The sequence below is a fragment of the Scyliorhinus torazame genome, chromosome 19 (genome assembly GCF_047496885.1).
Source record: "Scyliorhinus torazame isolate Kashiwa2021f chromosome 19, sScyTor2.1, whole genome shotgun sequence".
NCBI lineage: Eukaryota > Metazoa > Chordata > Chondrichthyes > Carcharhiniformes > Scyliorhinidae > Scyliorhinus > Scyliorhinus torazame.
The window spans coordinates 74,448,436-74,467,741 of record NC_092725.1 but is presented as its reverse complement, the minus strand read 5'-3'; the positions used below and the strand labels follow the sequence as shown (position 1 = coordinate 74,467,741).

Genomic DNA, 19,306 nt, shown 5'->3' with positions numbered 1-19,306 from the left:
CTCTCCGGAGTATACAGTATCCCCCTCTCCAGACTGTACAGTATCCCCCTCTCCAGACTGTACAGTATCCCCTCTCCAGACTGTACAGTATCCCCTCTCTAGACTGTACAGTATCCCCCTCTCCAGACTGTACAGTAATCCCCTCTCCAGACTGTACAGTATCCCCCCTCCAGACTGTACAGTATCCCCCACTCCGGAGTATACAGTATCTCCCTCTCCGGAATATACAGTATCCCCCTCTCCAGACTGTACAGTATCCCCCTCTCCAGACTGTACAGTATCCCCCTCTCCGGAGTATACAGTATCCCCCTCTCCGGAGTATACAGTATCCCCCTCTCCAGACTGTACAGTATCCCCCTCTCCAGACTGTAAAGTATCCCCCTCTCCAGACTGTACAGTATCACCCTCTCCGGACTGTACAGTATCCCCCCTCTCCAGACTGTACAGTATCCCCCTCTCCAGAATGTACAGTATCCCCCTCTCCAGACTGTACAGTATCCCCCTCTCCAGACTGTACAGTATCCCCCTCTCCAGACTGTACAGTATCCCCTTCTCCAGACTGTACAGTATCCCATATCCATACTGTACAGTACCCCTCTCCAGGTTGTACAGTATCCCCTCTCCAGACTGTACAGTATCCCCTCTCCAGACTGTACAGTATCACCCTCTCCAGACTGTACAGTATCACCCTCTCCAGACTGTACAGTATCCCCCTCTCCAGACTGTGCAGTATCCACCTGTCCAGACTGTACAGTATCCCATATCCATACTGTACAGTACCCCTCTCCAGACTGTACAGTATCCCCTTCTCCAGACTGTACAGTATCCCATATCAATACTGTACAGTACCCCTCTCCAGATTGTACAGTATCCCCCTCTCCAGACTGTACAGTATCCCCCTCTCCAGACTGTACAGTATCCCCCTCTCCAGACTGTACAGTATCCCCCTCTCCAGACTGTACAGTATCCCCTCTCCAGACTGTACAGTATCCCCCTCTCCAGACTGTACAGTATCCCCCTCTCCGGCGTATACAGTATACAGTATTCCCCTCTCCAGACTGTACAGTATCACCCTCTCCAGACTGTACAGTATCCCCCTCTCCAGACTGTACCGTATCCCCTTCTCCAGACAGTAAAGTATCCCCCTCTCCAGACTGTAAAGTATCCCCCTCTCCAGACTGTAAAGTATCCCCCTCTCCAGACTGTACAGTATCCCCTCTCCAGACTGTACAGTATCCCCCTCTCCAGACTGTACAGTATCCCCCTCTCCGGAGTATACAGTATCCCCCTCTCCGGACTGTACAGTATACCCCGCTCCGGAGTATACAGTATCCCCCTCTCCAGACTGTACAGTATACCCCGCTCCGGAGTAGACAGTATCCCCCTCTCCAGACTGTACAGTATCCTCCTCTCCAGACTGTACAGTATCGCCCTCTCCAGACTGTACAGTATCCCCCTCTCCAGACTGTACAGTATCCCCCTCTCCAGGCTGTACAGAAATCCCCTCTCCAGACTGTACAGTAATCCCCTCTCCAGACTGTACAGTATCCCCCTCTCCGGAGTATACAGTATCCCCCTCTCCAGACTGTACAGTATCCCCCTCTCCAGACTGTACAGTATCCCCCTCTCCAGACTGTACAGTATCCCCCTCCAGACTACAGTATCCCCTCTCCAGACTGTACAGTATCCCCTCTCCAGACTGTACAGTATACAGTATCCCCGCTCCAGACTGTACAGTAATCCCCTCTCCAGACTGTACAGTATCCCCTCTCCAGACTGTACAGTATCCCCTCTCCAGACTGTACAGTATACAGTATCCCCCTCTCCAGACTGTACAGTATCCCCCTCTCCAGACTGTACAGTAATCCCCTCTCCAGACTGTACAGTAATCCCCTCTCCAGACTATACAGTATCCCCCACTCCGGAGTATACAGTATCCCCCCTCTCCGGAATATACAGTATCCCCCTCTCCAGACTGTACAGTACCCCCTCTCCAGACTGTACAGTATCCCCCTCTCCAGACTGTACAGTATCCCCCTCTCCGGAGTATACAGTATCCCCCTCTCCGGAGTATACAGTATACCCCTCTCCAGACTGTACAGTATCCCCCTCTCCAGACTGTACAGTATCCCCCTCTCCAGACTGTAAAGTATCCCCCTCTCCAGACTGTACAGTATATAGTATCCCCTCTCCAGACTGTACAGTATCACCCTCTCCAGACTGTACAGTATCCCCCTCTCCAGAATGTACAGTATCCCCCTCTCCAGACTGTACAGTATCCCCCTCTCCAGACTGTACCGTATCCCCTCTCCAGACAGTACAGTATCCCCTTCTCCAGACTGTAGTGTCCCCATCTCCAGACTGTACAGAATCCCCCTCTCCCGACTGTGCAGTATCCACCTGTCCAGATTGTACAGTATCCCCTCTCCATACTGTACAGTACCCCTCTCCAGATTGTACAGTATCCCCTCTCCAGACTGTACAGTATCCCTCTCTCCAGACTGTACAGTATCCCCCTCTCCAGACTGTACAGTATCCCCCTCTCCAGACTGTACAGTATCCCCCTCTCCAGACTGTACAGTATCCCCTCTCCAGACTGTACAGTATCCCCTCTCCAGACTGTACAGTATTCAGTATCCCCCGCTCCAGACTGTACAGTAATCCCCTCTCCAGACTGTACAGTATCCCCTCTCCAGACTGTACAGTATCCCCTCTCCAGACTGTACAGTATCCCCCTCTCCAGGCTGTACAGTATACAGTATTCCCCTCTCCAGACTGTACAGTATCCCCCTCTCCGGAGTATACAGTATCCCCCTCTCCAGACTGTACAGTATCCCCCTCTCCAGACTGTGAAGTATCCCCTCTCCAGACTGTACAGTATCCCCCTCCGGAGTATACAGTATCCCCATCTCCAGACTGTACAGTATCCCCCTCTCCGGAGTATACAGTATCCCCCTCTCCAGACTGTACAGTATCCCCTCTCCAGGCTGTACAGTATACAGTATCCCCCTCTCCAGACTGTACAGTAATCCCCTCTCCAGACTGTACAGTATCCCCTCTCCAGACTGTACAGTATCCCCTCTCCAGACTGTACAGTATCCCCCTCTCCAGACTGTACAGTATACAGTATTCCCCTCTCCAGACTGTACAGTATCCCCCTCTCCGGAGTATACAGTATCCCCCTCTCCAGACTGTACAGTATCCCCCTCTCCAGACTGTGAAGTATCCCCTCTCCAGACTGTACAGTATCCCCCTCTCCGGAGTATACAGTATCCCCCTCTCCAGACTGTACAGTATCCCCCTCTCCGGAGTATACAGTATCCCCCTCTCCAGACTGTACAGTATCCCCCTCTCCAGGCCGTACAGTATCCCCTCTCTAGGCTGTACAGTATCCCGTATCCAGACTGTACAGTATGCAGTATCCCCCCTCTCCAGACTGTACAGTATCCCCCTCTCCAGACTGTACAGTAATCCCCTCTCCAGACTGTACAGTATCCCCTCTCCAGACTGTAGAGTATCCCCCTTTCCGGAGTATACAGTATCCCCCTCTCCGGAGTATACAGTATCCCCCTCTCCGGAGTATACAGTATCCCCCTCTCCGGACTGTACAGTATCCCCCTCTCCGGACTGTACAGTATCCCCCTCTCCAGAGTATACAGTATCCCCCTCTCCGGAGTATACAGTATCCCCCTCTCCGGAGTATACAGTATCCCCCTCTCCGGAGTATACAGTATCCCCCTCTCCAGACTGTAAAGTATCCCCCTCTCCAGACTGTACAGCACACAATACCCCCCTTTCTGGAATCTACAGTGTACCTAGTCAGACTCTTTGGATCTCAGCATCCAATTACTCCATAAACCGAGCCTCTGATCTTATAACTTCTCCATCCCAAGTCCGTCCCCAGCCTCCCAGACGCGTGTTTCTCCGTGGCTGGAGGCGTTGCTCCATTCCTGGAATTCCGATTGAAGTAACCCCACACCACCAGGAACTAAAAGGGTGTCGGGCGGGGGGGGGGGAGAGAAATCATGTGCAATTAAAATGTTCCACCTCTTCCATCTTGCTTCTTCTCTGCATTTTAGTCAGCATAAGTTTAATGTTTACCGTTAGATTCATTGGAGTATCCCCCATGATTCCTATATTCACCAAATGCTAGGGTTGCCAACAACCCTGGATTATCCTAGAGTGTCCTAGAATTAACCATTCAGCTCCAGTTCGCTCCTGTCAGCAATCCAGGAGTAAAATCATTGGGACAAGCATTTTTCCAGTTTTGCCTTGGCCAGATTCGCAACAAACAGCAGAGTTGCTATGCATACAGGATGCAACATAGTCCTGGTGCCCTTGCAGTCAATGTGAACTATGGAATGGATAGAAGGGTTTCTGAACGGGGTTTCTGAAGCACAGAGGTTTGGGGTATTGTAGCTGCCATTATTGAGTAATTGCCATATTAATTGATATCCATGCATACAAGAATATAGGGGGCAGGAGGACATGAAGATGAAACTCCCAGGATATAAGCCGACCAAAGTGAGCATGTCGAATGTCAACCATGAAGAACAGTTCGACAACAGAATTGATCGATCATTGGGCAACCATGCTCTTCATTCAATTCTTAGGCAAGAAGTAGCTAAATGTTGCAGCCCTTCACTTAATTTGGGTGGGCATTAGCATGCTGGTAAGCGGCTGAATTACAAAGGCAAAGAAGTTGGATTGGAAAGTCGGAAGTCAGCAATTTAAGCCCACATAATTCACACGTTAAAAGACAGCAGCTTTGGAATACAGCATGCATGGAAGAAAACACTACCCATGAATTGTTTGCCTCAAAAGTTTTGGATAAAAACACAAAACATGGGATGCTGCAGTTTTTGATTTAAAGGCATTTTTTTAAAAAACGGTTCTTGCTGGCCTTTAGTTCGAACTAGTCCCGTGAGTTCTACAATTCCATTTGCATTCCGATGTACAAAGCCTGGGCATCCAGCTACCGGCAACCACAGATTGCGTCTCCCCAGCAGTTTAAGTGGGGAAACATTAGTAACGATTTGGTCATTGCTGTGTTCTCTGCACACAAGGCTGATTCTGAATGTCATTCACCTAATGGCGCTGCCATTGTCACTGCCCCACCTGACAGGGCTATATTACCATTAACATTCAGAAAACACCGCTTAACTGAGCATGCTCATTGTTTATGGGCTGCCGTCCATTTATGCACCAAATATCATTCAGCAAGCACAGTCAAGGTAAATGGGATTAGGTGGGTAGGCCAGGTGTTTTTCACTCGTCGGTGCAGACTCGATGGGCCGAAGGGCCTCTTCTGCACTGAGTGATTCGGCAGTTCTGCGGTTTGCAGTGTCCTGGATGGAGTTGCCAACTCTCCAGGATTGGCCTGAAAGCTCCAGGAATTGCAGACCAATCCCCAGGACTCTGCTGAGCGCTACTCTGGAGAACATCTTTGGGACATTGAAGAAGTCATTTTATTTGAATCTTTCTCTTTACCTGATATAAAAATACAGAAAATGGTGGGGGAAAAAAATGGCTTTTTGACTGACGGGCAATAATTAATTATCCAATTGGGTAAGGAGTCTTTTAGCTTTCCGATTGGCATAGAAAGGCAGTTTGTCGCAAGGATGGATATATGTTGGCCAACGAATGACTGGAACAAGTCATGTGATGGAACATCCAGGAATACATTTGATCACATTGGCAACCGTAAACCTGGAGAAGGGGAGGAGGGGAAAGCTCTGTCTCTGTTAAGATAGAATTCTAGGCTAAACTATTTTAATTACTTTTTTTAAGTGATTTTGAGTTAGGCCTAAGATATCTGAGTGGGAGCTATCAGCCCCAAACAAAAGGATTACAGATTTTTAGTGTAAATCAAAAATAATGTCCATCTCGCACCATCCATTGTGCTAACTGTGCAAAATGTCTTTTCATCCAGCAGAGTAAGGGTTATATTAATAATTCTAGAGAAGGAAAATGTAAATGAGCCCTATTAAATATTCCCTCCGTGCTTGTTGTACTACTTTAAGGCTGCAACACATGCACACACCTTGAAGCAAACATTGCTTGTGTATGGCCTGTGTGTTCCTATTCTTAACCGCCTCGTGGTCATGCACTCATGCAGTTCCGAGGGAATAATGGTCCTACTTATGAAACCTAACCTTGCTCTGACTCAGCCTTTCATGTATTAATCTGAATTATTTAATATTGGAATGCTCTACGATCACCCGACCTGGCTTTACAAACAGGCACCATAAGGTTTACAAGGCAAATTTCTGCAGAGGCATTACCTGATTGCAGTTTCTTTTCTCAGGTGAATTTCCTCTCATTTTGCTGTTGTATAAAGCTTCATATTGACTCATTCTTATTTTCATAGAACTTGTCCTTCATTCTGCTCCAAATAAATTGCTGACATTGTAAGTGTAACTCCGAAATCTGGGTATCTGGAATATGTGATAGTTGTCACTACCCAGCATGGAACCCTCCGCACTATCCTGCATGGTGAAGATTCCTGCGCTCAGGTCCACAGTTGTGGAAAGTCGTGTTTTCTTTTAACAGAGGAGAGGAAAGGATTGCAAAGATGATTCTGGATAGGAGCGAAAGCAACAGGGTAGTTGTGATGGGGGACTTTAACTTTCCAAATATTGACTGGAAACACTATAGTTCGAGTACTTTAGATGGGTCCGTTTTTGTCCAACGTGTGCAGGAGGGTTTCCTGACACAGTATGTAGATAGGCCAACGAGAGGTGAGGCCATATTGGATTTGGTACTGAGTAATGAACCAGGACAGGTGTTAGATTTGGAGGTAGGTGAGCACTTTGGTGATAGTGACCACAATTCGATTACGTTTACTTTAGTGATGGAAAGGGATAGGTATATACCGCAGGGCAAGAGTTATATCTGGGGGAAAGGCAATTATGATGCGATGAGGCAAGACTTAGGATGCATCGGATGGAGAGGAAAACTGCAGGGGATGGGCACAATGGAAATGTGGAGCTTGTTCAAGGAATAGCTACTGCGTGTCCTTGATAAGTATGTATCTGTCAGGCAGGGAGGAAGTGGTCGAGCAAGGGAACCGTGGTTTACTAAAGCAGTCAAAACACTTGTCAAGAGGAAGAAGGAGGCTTATGTAAAGATGAGACATGAAGGTTCAGTTAGGGCGCTCGAGAGTTACAAGTTAGCTAGGAAGGACCTAAAGAGAGAGCTAAGAAGAGCTAGGTGGGGACATGAGAAGTCTTTGGCAGGTAGGATCAAGGATTACCCTAAAGCTTTTGATATGTCAGGAATAAAATAATGACTAGGGTAAGAGTAGGGCCAGTCAAGGACAGTAGTGGGAAGTTGAACTTGGAGTCCGAGGAGATAGGAGAGCTGCTAAATGAATATTTTTCATCAGTATTCACACAGGAAAAAGACAATGTTGTTGAGGAGAATATTGAGATTCAGGCTACTAGACTAGAAGGGCTTAAGGTTCATAAGGAGGCGGTGTTATCAATTCTGGAAAGTGTGAAAATAGATAAGTCCCCTGGGCCGGATGGGATTTATCCTAGGATTCTCTGGGAAGCTTGGGAGGAGATTGCTGAGCCTTTGGCGTTGATCTTTAAGTCATCTTTGTCTACAGGAATAGTGCTAGAAGACTGGAGTATAGCAAATGTTGTCCCTTGTTCAAGAAGGGAAGTAGAGACAACCCCGGTAACTATAGACCAGTGAGCCTTATTTCTGTTGTGGGCAAAATCTTGGAAAGGTTCATAACAGATAGGATGTATAATCATCTGGAAAGGAATAATTTGATTGGAGATAGTCAACACGGTTTTGTGAAGGGTAGGTCGTGCGTTACAAACCTTATTGAGTTCTTTGAGAAGGTGACCAAACAGGTGGATGAGGGTAAAGCAGTTGATGTGGTGTATATGGATTTCAGTAAAGCATTTGATAAGGTTCCCCACGGTAGGCTACTGCAGAAAATACGGAGGCATGGGATTCAGGGTGATTTAGCAGTTTGGATCAGAAATTGGCTAGCTGGAAGAAGACAAAGGGTGGTGGTTGATGGGAAATGTTCAGACTGGAGCCCAGTTACTAGTGGTGTATCACAAGGATCTGTTTTGGGGCCACTGCTGTTTGTCATTTTTATAAATGACCTGGAGGAGGGCGTAGAGGATGGGTGAGTAAATTTGCAGGTGACACTAAAGTCGGTGGAGTTGTAGACAATGCGGAAGGATGTTACAAGTTACAGAGGGACATAGATAAGCTGCAGCGCTGGGCTGAGAGGTGGCAAAAGGAGTTTAATGCAGAAAAGTGTGAGGTGATTAATTTTGGAAGGAATAACAGGAAGACAGAGTATTGGGCTCATGGTAGATTCTTGGCAGTGTGGATGAGCAGAGAGAGCTCGGTGTCCAGGTACATAGATCCCTGAAAGTTGCCACCCAGGTTGAGAGGGTTGTTAAGAAGGTGTACGGTGTGTTAGCTTTTATTGGTAGAGGGATTGAATTTTGGAGCCATGAGGTCATGTTGCAGCTGTACAAAACTCTGGTGCGGCCGCATTTGGAGTATTGCGTGCAATTCTGGTCGCCGCATTATCGGAAGGATGTGGAAGCATTGGAAAGGGTGTAGAGGAGATTTACCAGAATGTTGCCTGGTATGAAGGGAAGATCGTATGAGGAAAGGCTGAGGGACTTGAGGCTGTTTTCGTTAGAGAGAAGGTTAAGAGGTGACTTAATTGAGGCATACAAGATGATCGGGGGGGGGGGGGGGGGGGGGGGGGGAGAGCAGCCCATGGTCCTCTGGAACTGGAGTTACATTTTTCACAAGTAACTTTCTTTTGGCTCCTGAATATCTTTTATTTAAAAAGAACATTTAAATATGTATTGATGCAATATTGAGGGCTGGATATTTCGGCCACGCCCGCCGCAAGATCGCCACAGACAGGACGGGATGGGGACCGTGTCAAGGTCCATTGACCTCGTAGGAATTTCTGGTCGCCAGGATGGTGTAGCCAAAAAAATCCCGCCCAGTCACTCTGATATATAAGATATGCAGTGATAGTTTATTGGACTTCTGGATGCTACCATTGGAACAAACTAACACTGAATGATTATCAAAAGGATGGGTGTGGGACTGGGCTGAAATTCTCCCTGTTTGCTCAGTGTCAGGCCCTCTCTCCATGTTAATCATTAAGGGAAAGATTAGGACTCCCTCAATCTTGACCCTGAAAGTCACTGTTTAGCCACCGCAAGATCTCGCATAATAGAAGAATTGAAAGTTTAAATACTTAATGAATGAGGTCAGTCTTAATCCTTCCCACTTTCCAGTCTGCAGAATGGCAGACTCAATCCCGTATTGCCAAATAATTAGTTTAAGGTTGAAGTTATGTTTTGCTCTGCATTGCAGTGATATTAAGTGGATAAGCCAACTTATAAAAATCTGTACTTTCTTTCGCAATGTTTGTTAAAGGTCGGATTATTTTTATACTCAAACCCTTATATCCTGTTCAATACACAAAAAAAGGTGCTGTGAATAGAGCTTGTACTCTTTTATAAAGTTGTACCCACAATCGAGTAGTTCACAGATTTTATGTCAACTGGGGTCCATGTGTCTTTGCAAACCTTGACTACCTTTGGCCTGCTGACTTCCAAGTAAGTAACAACTTACACAGTAAACAGTTGAAAAGTTCTTTTGAAATAATACAAATAACCCAAATAACCCATGAATAATGCTTGACTACCCAATGCAAAGAAATTCCCCCAAAAACTCACACGAGAAGCCAAAATGCAGCTGATTTTAATTCTGATCATTAGCATTGTGCTTGGAATTCGGGGCCGTTGGCAGCACCTATTGAACCCTTCGTCACCTGCAAATACCTGATTTTGCTTGAGGGTCGAGACGAGCTTTTGCAGAGTGATGTTCTCCTCTTCCAGCTCAGTGTAATCCTGCAGCAGCCTTGTCTCTCGAAACTTATACTCTCGAATCTCATCTTTCATCCGTATTCTTTGTAGTTCCAACATTTCGTTATTCTTCGAAGAAAAGAAAAAGAGCAAAATGAGATGCTTCAATCAATTTAATTGCCACTGCCTTTCTGAAGGAATGCATTCCATGAATCTCCTATCTGCTTTGGACAGATGAGAAAATTGGAAGAATCAGGTACCATTCTTGTCACAATAGTGTGTTACAAAAGGAGAAAATAGCACAATTTAATCAGGCTTACAGTATTGCCAAATACCTTAATTTATAAATATGGATAAGGTTTGTAAAACATTTGCTTAAAAATAGCACCATTTGCTCATGGCACCGAGGTCTCAGCTCGATCCTGGCTCTGGGTCACTGTCCGTGTGGAGTTTGCACATTCTCCCCGTGTTTGCGTGGGTTTCGCCCCCACAACCCAAAGATGTGCAGGGTAGGTGGATTGGCCACGTTAAATTGCCCCTTAATTGGAAAAAATTAATTGGGTACTCTAAATTTTATTTTTAGCACCATTTGAAAGAAACGACTTGCATTTCATTTTTGACAAACTGAAACAATTGACCTGAATTTATAAGTTAGGTTCAAAATTCAGGGCGCGATCTAACCGAATTGCAACAGAGTCTCGCGTTGAACACGTTTAGCCGGGTGTTTACTGGTGCTCAAAGCGCCAAGAAAGACCACGTGATTGGACGGGAATTTGTTGCAACTTGGGGCCTCAGCGGGAAATGCCCTGCCGAGGCCACACTTAGTCCATTTCCTGCACTGAGGCGCTCTGCTCACCACAACTCCTCAGTGCTTGAGAAGATTGGGACGCCATTTTTAAATGATGCTCCGATCTCTCGGCCACTTCCCTGATGCAACCCTCGGACCGCCCAAAACCCCAACACACCTAACAGGGGGTCCTTGCCCCAACCCCCCACCGCATCCCACCTCACACGGGCAGGGCATCAACAGCGTGGGCACAAAGCCAGCCTGGCAACCTGGGTGCCCAGGTGTCACTGATAGTCTGCCAAGGGCACCGCCATGGTGCCAGGCTGGCAATGCCGGGGATCCTAGGGCGCCCTGTCCTTATGGGTGGGGTGAGGGAGGGGGTGGTGGGAGGGGGCCTGATGGCCCCCCCTTTCAGAGGTGAGTTGGAGCATGGGGGGGGGGGGGGGGCAGGGGGGGCCGGGGGGTCCGGAGGTCATGGTGGAGTGTCTAGAAATTGGGGCTCCATTTAAAAATACTCTGCTCGCCAGTGCAGGAAATGGGACTAAGTGCAGCCTTGGCTGGGCGTTCCTCGCCGAGGCCCGAAATGAAGCAAAGTCTCATTTAATAATAAGGTTGTTCTCGGCACTTCCAGCACCAGGAAACACCCGGCTAAACATGCTTGACACAGGGCTCGATTTCATTCCCGTTAAATCACGCCCATTGAGTCTGCAAAGGGACAGAGATAAACAAGGTGAGTGGGTAGAAATTTGGTAAATGGTGTATAATGTGGGAAAACGTGACATTATCCACTTTGGCAGGAAGAATGGAATAGCAGCATATTAATAAAATGGGGGGAGATTGCAGAACTCTCCAATAGAAGGATCTGGGTGTCCTGATACAGTATCACAAAAGGTTAGTATGCAGACACAGCAAATGATTAGCAGCACAGTGGTTAGGACAGTTGCTTCACAGCTCCAGGGTCCCAGGTTCGATTCCCGGCTTGGGCCACTGTCTGTGCGGAGTCTGCACATTCTCGCCGTGTGTGCTTGGGTTTCCTCCAGGTGCTCCGGTTTCCTCCCAAAGATGTGCAGGTTAGGTGGATTGGCCACATGGTAAATTGCCCTTAGTGTCCATAAAGGTTAGGTGGGGTTCTCTTTCCAAGGGCCAGTGCAGACTTGATGGGCCGAATGGCCCCCTTCTGCACTGTAAATTCTATGATTCTATGATTAGGAAGGCAAATGTAATGCTATTGTTTATCGCAAAGGAACGGTGAAAATTCCCTCGTCGCCACATTCCAGCGCCTGTTCAGGTACACAGAGGGAGTACTCGGAATGTCCAATTCACCTAACAGCACGTCTTTTGGGACTTGTGGGAGGAAACGGGAGCACCCAGAGGAAACCCCCGCAGACAGGGGGAACATGCAGACTCCGCACAGTGCCTCAAGCTGGGATTCAAACCTGGGACCCTGGCGCTGTGACGCAACAGTGCTAACGGCAGGTAGCACAGTGGTTAGCACTGTTGCTTCACAGCACCAGGGTCCCAGGTTCAATACCCGGCTTAAATCACTGTCTGTGCGGAGTCTGCATATTCTCCCCATGTCTGCGTGGGTTTCCTCCATGTGCTCCGGTTTCCTCCCACAAGTCCCGAAAGACGTGCAGTTAGGTGAATTGGACATTCTCAATTCTCCCTCTGTGTACCCAAACAGGCGCCAGAGTGTGGCGACTAGGGGCTTTACATAGAAACGTCACTGCAGTGTTAATGTAAGCATACTTGTGACAAAATTAAAGATTAAGCCGGGAGTGCAGGAGGCGAAAGAGGCCGGCATTCTGGCCTTTGCGTCCCTAGTAGCCCGGCGAAGCATCTTTTTAGTGTGGAAAAGGCGAAGCCCCCCCAGCGATGAGGCCTGGATAAATGATATGGCAGGGTTTATCAAGTTGGAGAGGATAAAGTTTGCCTTGAGAGGGTCTGCGCAGGGGTTTAACAGGCGGTGGCAACCGTTCCTAGACTATCTCGCGGAGCGTTAGATGAAGGTCGGTCAGCAGCAACAGCAACCCAGGGGGGGGGGGGGGGGGGGGGAGATCTTTTGTGGGGGGGGGGAGAAGGGGGGTTTATTTGGGGGGCATTTGAGCAAGAATATACATGAATGAGTCGGAAAACTGATATGTACGGGAGGAATCCAATGTACAAAGTTCTGTATCATATTGACTTGCCACGTTCATGTCTTGCTATGCGAGCTTTCTTTATTTTTGGTACGAGGGGGGGGGGCGGGTTTTGTTTGTAAGGGTGAAAGATTTTGTTTAAAAATTCTCAATAAATATATTTATTAAAAAAAAAATAAGGGGGTCGCCCATTTAAGAAACTGGTTCTTTTTGAGTGTTGAGTGTCTTTAGGTCGCTCTTCCCCATAGAGTAATGGTAGCAGAGACATTTCATCTTTTTACGGCAGAAGTAGATAAATTCTTGACTAACAAAGGACTCATAGGGTATGCAGAGTAGACAGGCATATGGAGTTGAGGCTACAATCAGATCAGCCATGATTTTATTAAATGGAGCAGACTCGAAAGGGCCAAATGGCTACTCCTGCTCCTAATTTGTATGTTCGTAGTTCCTGTGACCGCAATAACCCCTCAAGAATTCCTCCCCACTGCAACAGTTTGTTCCGTCAGTCGCAGGGGGTTAGAATGGGCATCAGTATCATGGGATAAAGGGAAGATGAGAGTTAATTTCTGACCTTCAGATTGTTTTAAAAGTTTTTAAAAGTTGCATTTAACATTGATTAATCTCAGTTAACTCTTCAGTTAAACATAAGGCTCAGGTTGGGACTGCCATGGTTTCAAGTAGGCCTTACCTCTGCTGATCTTATTGCCTATGTCATAAACCATTGGAACTTTGCTGTTTAAACTCTTTGATGAATTATCTATCACTGCCTTAGAAATACCCAAAGCTGTTGTTAGAGAATGGCATTGTGCACTTTTAAATAAACTGACAATATGGGGTGATTTTGCACCTGTGTTTGCTGTCAGCGCAAATTGTGACATAGACGCAAAATTTCACGAGAATCGGAAAACAAGATTCTTACCGGCAAGATCTCATTTTTCCAATTTTCCCCGACCCTCACTGGAGATGTAACGAGGCTCCCACCCAGAAAGGGCTTAATAAATTTAAATGTGTTTAAAGGGCTTTACCGCCATATGTTTCCCCCAGGTAAGGAATTCCCCCAGATTGGTGAGGTCTACAACAGGGACTGAAAAATGAGGAAGCAGTCGAGGGGAACTTGGTGCAAAGGTAAGTACAGTACCGGAGGGGGCTGCCCCCTGGTTGTAACACAAATTGTGTCAGAATATTCTGAAATCAAGTATGTCTTTATTGTAAAGCCTCTCAATGTTTATTCCTGCTAATAGCTATGAGTCTCAAGTGTGGGATGCCTTGAAACTTTGGGAAAATAATAGCTTGCTCCATCTCCCCCATATTCTGCCTTTCAAAGACTACTGACTTTGTCTGCAAGTGTACAAACTGACTGCTATTCCATTCCAGCAGATACAGATATGTTATGAACAGAGAGCAACCACAATCATTTCTGATCCATTCTCCCATCTGCTGTACCTGACAGCACATTATAAACCACCTCAGGAACTGCGTTCCAGGAGACTGTGCATGATAGAAAGTATCTGTATTTCTAAAAATACATTTCTGAGCCATGAATCAATAACTGGATTAAATAAAAGGGCCTGATGTAATGAAATTCAACACAGAATTCAGTAATAAAATAATGTGATTTATTCCCTCTGGACATATGCTCTAATACACATCAGGTTGCCAGAACCTTCCATCAGATACATTGAACGGATCTTTCTCCACAGCGGATGGCCAGAGTTGTTGATGGTAGTGAGGGTAACAATACGTAAATGGTTTGAAGAGATATTTGACGAAGTGACACAATAGACATGTTAACAAAATTAAACTTTAACCTGGTGGTGTAAGACTTCTTACTGTGCTCAACCCAGTCCAACACCGGCATCTCCACATCAACAAAATTAAAGGCCATGGATTAAAGTGACAGTGGCAGAATGGATACAAAATTGGCTAAGGATCAGAAAGCAGAGCGTATTGGTGAACAGCTGAAGAGCAGTGGTGATCCCCCATGGATTATTATTAGGACTACTGCTTGTTCTGACATTACTGACATAGACCTGAATATCCATTCATTCATGAGTGCTGCACCTAAAGGCAGGTCCTGGCTCATCGTCTGCTGATGCTTCAGCCTGAATTACTTATCTTGGCAGTGCTAGTCAGTGTGGTTTGCCATTGCCTTCCACTATCAGGGCCAGGGTTAGGAGAAAGTCCCAAGACTTGGGTATCCAGGGCAGAATTGCAACTGGCAACAAACTCGGAAATGTGGCAAACAATGGGGAGAAGGATAACTGACTTCAGAAGGTTATAGAGAAACTGTTGAAATGGGCAGACATATGGCAGATGAAGTTTAATGCTAAGAACTAATATATCTTTGTGAGATGACTGAGAAGAGACAATATAAATGAAATGGTACAATGTCAAAGGAGGTGCAGAATATATAAACCTGGGGACGCACATACACAAATTTTGAAGGTGGCTGGAAAGCAGTTACAGAGAGCACAAGGGATCTTGACATCATTGATAAAGGAATAGGATAAACAAAGTCAATTTGTTTGGAGTTCTCACCTCAGTATTTTGTTTGGGTGAAATATAGAAGGTGAAAAGAAAGAGTTTTTGCAGATATTAATGAACTTAATTTGGTGGAAAGACAAATATATCAAATAGCCTGCATTGCCAGTACTCTCACTTCTGGGAAAGAGTGCTTAAGGTGGTGGAAGCATTACTGGAATGGTGAAGCTGAGCATTTACAGTGGAACCTTAGGCTGGGGCGGATTTCTCCCATCATGCCTGTGGCGGGTTTGGTGGTGGACAGGAGCGGAGAATCTAGTGGGAGCCAAGAAGTCAAAAACCCTCTGGTGTAAAATCACGTTGCAATTTTCCCAATGACGGGTTAATGGCAGACAGTCTTCCCACTGGCTGCCGGCGTGCATTCCAGCTCAGGAATGCTCATTAAAACAACTGCCTGCAGGTGCCCTGTCAGATGTTCCAATCCTGCATCACGCCAGCAGGAAATTACGTTGGCTTCCAACCCGACTGCTAAATAGTGGTGTGCACAAAGCAGTCCTCGGTTCACAAGAGACTTCGGGGTGAGTGCAACAAAGGCTACCTGTCATAGTGCTATTCTGCTCCTGATGCACCACTCTGCCCGGGCACACCGGTTCCTGCCCCCCACCTGCCAAACTTGTCTTCATGGACAGCACTGTACTGCTGGACCTATGAACCCTCCTGTGTTACCATCTCAGATCAGTACTGCGCCTGGGGTTGGGGAGTGCAGGTGTTTCATTCCCTTCCACTAGTGCCAAATTATCAATGTCTATCTGGACAGGACTGTGCCATGGGACTTGTGCAGCCACTGCAGCAATGGGCCGAAGTTTGTCCCGGGTGTAAGGTGTGACTGACAGGGTGGGAGGCCACCTGACAAAGAAAATGGGGGCAATGAGGAAGGAGCGCTGTGCAAGTGGGGAAGGGAGGTGCTGCCACAAGGGATCATGACGGCACGCAAAGGAGCAAGGAGGTGGATGAAGAGAACAAAGAATGCAAGGTAGAGAGAATACCGAGGGGAGGGGAGCTGGACCCCAACAAGGCTGCATGAAATGCAGACAAACCAAGGGGGTCTAATGCTAGCACATGTATCACTGGATGGGGGTGAACTCAGACTGCGGATTATGAGGTGGGTGCCATGTTAATGTGGCACATTAGGGGCAGTTCGGCAACACTAAACAGATCAGGCCTGCAGTGCTTTGTGAAGGTTACTGTTGTCCATAATCCTCTTTGGCAACTGGAACTGTGTCAAGGCTCCCGTTTAAGTTCAGGGGCTGGCAGACAGGAGTCAGAGAGTGCAGACATTCCTGCATGAAATGGAAAGGAGTCACAGGTGATAGGCAATCCAGGGGCTATGTGGACCTCAGTCTGAAGTCAGAGAAAGGCGACAGTGCAGATGTGTAGCGGCCATGCAGCAGGAGCAATCAGTGGCAGCATGGTGTACCCCAGCTGCAGGGAGGACAAGGACTGTGTGCTCCACAGCAAAATTGCCCAGCTTGGTGTGCAGAGCTGTCCTACAGTCAAAGAACAACAAAAATTACAGCATAGGAACAGGCCCTTCGGTCCTCCAAGCCTGCATTGACCATGCTGTCTGTCTGAACTAAAACCCCCTACCCTTCCGGGGGACCATATCCCTCTATTCTCACCCTACTCATGTATTTGGCAAGACATCCCTTAAAATTCACCATCATATCTGCGATGCCCCTGGCCGTGGCGGCTCTTTACTGGGCTGCAGAGGGTATGGTGATGGTCACAGGGGGCACATGCAGTCCGCAGCTAGGGAACACACAATACGGGGGTGGAGCCCCTGTAAGTTATGGTACACACAGCCTCCAAATGTGGTGGGTACAGGTTCACATGAGGCATGGACGGTGATGGTGGGGGGAGTGTGTCAATGTCCACCACCATAATGACAGGGTCTTGTACTAATGGGGGAAACTGGAGAACAACAGGTGGCATCTCTACCTGCACATTGTGGGGCTCCGGGTGAATTGGAGGTATGCAGTCAGTGAGGGAGGGAGGGTCGAACTCCGTCCTGTAATAAAAGTTCAGCACACGATCTTGACACTCATGTAAAAAGGAGGCTTCCAAAATCAAAAGTACGATCGGTTCTCTGTGGGAGGCGCACGATTAAATATTGGAAGGTTACAAAACTGGTCTCTGGGGCCCCTTCTTCCAACCCATACTCACTTGTTAGTGCCAGTACAGTCGACAGGTTAATTACACAGGACTCTGAGCTGGGTGCCCAGGAAGCAAGAGCAAGCCAGATTTCTAATTTTGTGCTTTGAAGCGGATCAGCACAACTCATATTCTCGTGTCAACCTTTGAAAAGCTAAACAGTGGAAGACAGGAATGCAGCCTTGGAGAGAGAAGGCTATAGTGAAGGAGGCACAGCTGCATCAATTCTTCCATCTCATCAGTGAAGAGGAAATGACATTCATCAGTGGCCAAACGGATTCCATTCATTCACCAGGAGCAAAGGGATGCTTACAGTTCTGCCAAGTCAGTGAGTGGAATTCAGAATCACATTGGTTCAATGAGGTAATTCACAAGTTCACACCCCCACATAGTTCCAGATATACCACCTGTGGAATGGAATGCAGGTATAACACCTGCAGAATGGAATGCTGCTCACCTCAATATGTGTGCTAGAGTCCCGAGGTAAGGTAGCATCAGGAACAATGCAATCTAAGGTGTTAAAGCCTAGCTGCCCAACTTCTCCCATAGATCTCTCGATCACACCTTTGTATTCAGCACCTAACACCCATGCTGGTCTTCTCTATCCCTTTAGAGAGGAGCCCAAAGTGAGGATGGATCCATTGATCCAGGGAGCTTTTCTCTGAATCCTCATTCAATGCAGGAGGGCAAGGCGTCTGTGTGCACCTCCAGCAGGAGGGACTGTATATGTGACAAAGCCAGGGAGCATCAACAGGCGGCTGAGGAGTAAATAGTGGAGATGACAGATCATACCGGGGGTCTATCGACAATGAGTGTCCTTTCTACAAATGACTGAGAGGTAGTGTAGGGCAAGGCTGCAAATTTCCAGAGATCTGCTCCGGGATTCTCTGATCCCACGCCCGGTCGGAGAATCGCTGGGGGGGGGCACTCGAACCCCGCCATGCTGCACTCCGGCGCCGTTCTAGCTCCCGAGGAAGGGGTGATGCCTGGGCCTGATGGCCCGTGACAGCGGCGTCGCTCACGCCGGTTTTGACGCCGGCATCAACACTTGGCCAGGATTTCGGAGAATCCCGGCCTGGTCCGTAACATATGCCACTTGCTCGCAGAAGACAACACCACATGGCTTTGGAGCTTCCGCCTGCCAGTGGACTTGAAGATGCTGCAGCACTCAATTTCTGCACCTCTGGGACTTTCCAGGGAGCAACTGTGGACCTGTGTGGCATTTCACAGAGAGCAACACACCTGTGATTTCAGGAGGTGACCAATGCCCTTTCAGGAGATACCATCATTATGTCAACTTTTCCCTGACCAAGATAGCCAGGTACAGAGATGCACGGTCTTCGCAGCTATCTCTGGGTTCCCTCGGAGTAATAGACTGCACCCATGTGGCTATATGGGTTCCCTGGCAGCAGCCCTTGGATGTTTATCAACCAAAAAGGCTTCCATTCCTTCAATGAGCAGTTGGTGTGTGGCCATCAAAGCACATCCTGCAAGCGTGTGCACAGTTCCCTGGCATTTGCCATGACTCCAACATCCTCAGTCACTCCAAAGTGCCTGGGGTCCTCGAGAAGGTCTGCAGGGATGGTTGCCGTGAGATAACGACTACCCACTTAAACAGTGGCTCATGACTCTGGTGCATCGCCCTCAGACTCCAGCCAAGGAAATGTACAACGCCGCTCTTTTACCTTTTAAGCTTTCCTAACCCGACCACTACACCTTGGTGCAGGCCTGAGATGTGCAGCAGGGCAGACGCAGCCTGCTACCTCCTGATGCTTGTACGACCTTGGCTGACGTCCTCTGGTGACCCGAGTCCTGGACAG

The 19,306-nt window shown here is 47.6% G+C and overlaps 1 protein-coding gene across 2 annotated transcripts in view; it reads right to left on the bottom strand.

Moving 5' to 3' along the window:
* Window positions 1-19,306, bottom strand: part of LOC140396225 (protein bicaudal D homolog 1-like) — a 322,819-nt gene that overhangs the window by 99,522 nt on the left and 203,991 nt on the right. For both annotated transcript variants that reach the window (XM_072484545.1, XM_072484546.1), the window contains exon 3: window positions 9,846-9,998. In XM_072484545.1, the coding sequence (XP_072340646.1) occupies window positions 9,846-9,998 (153 nt within the window). The remainder of the gene's footprint in view (window positions 1-9,845; window positions 9,999-19,306) is intronic.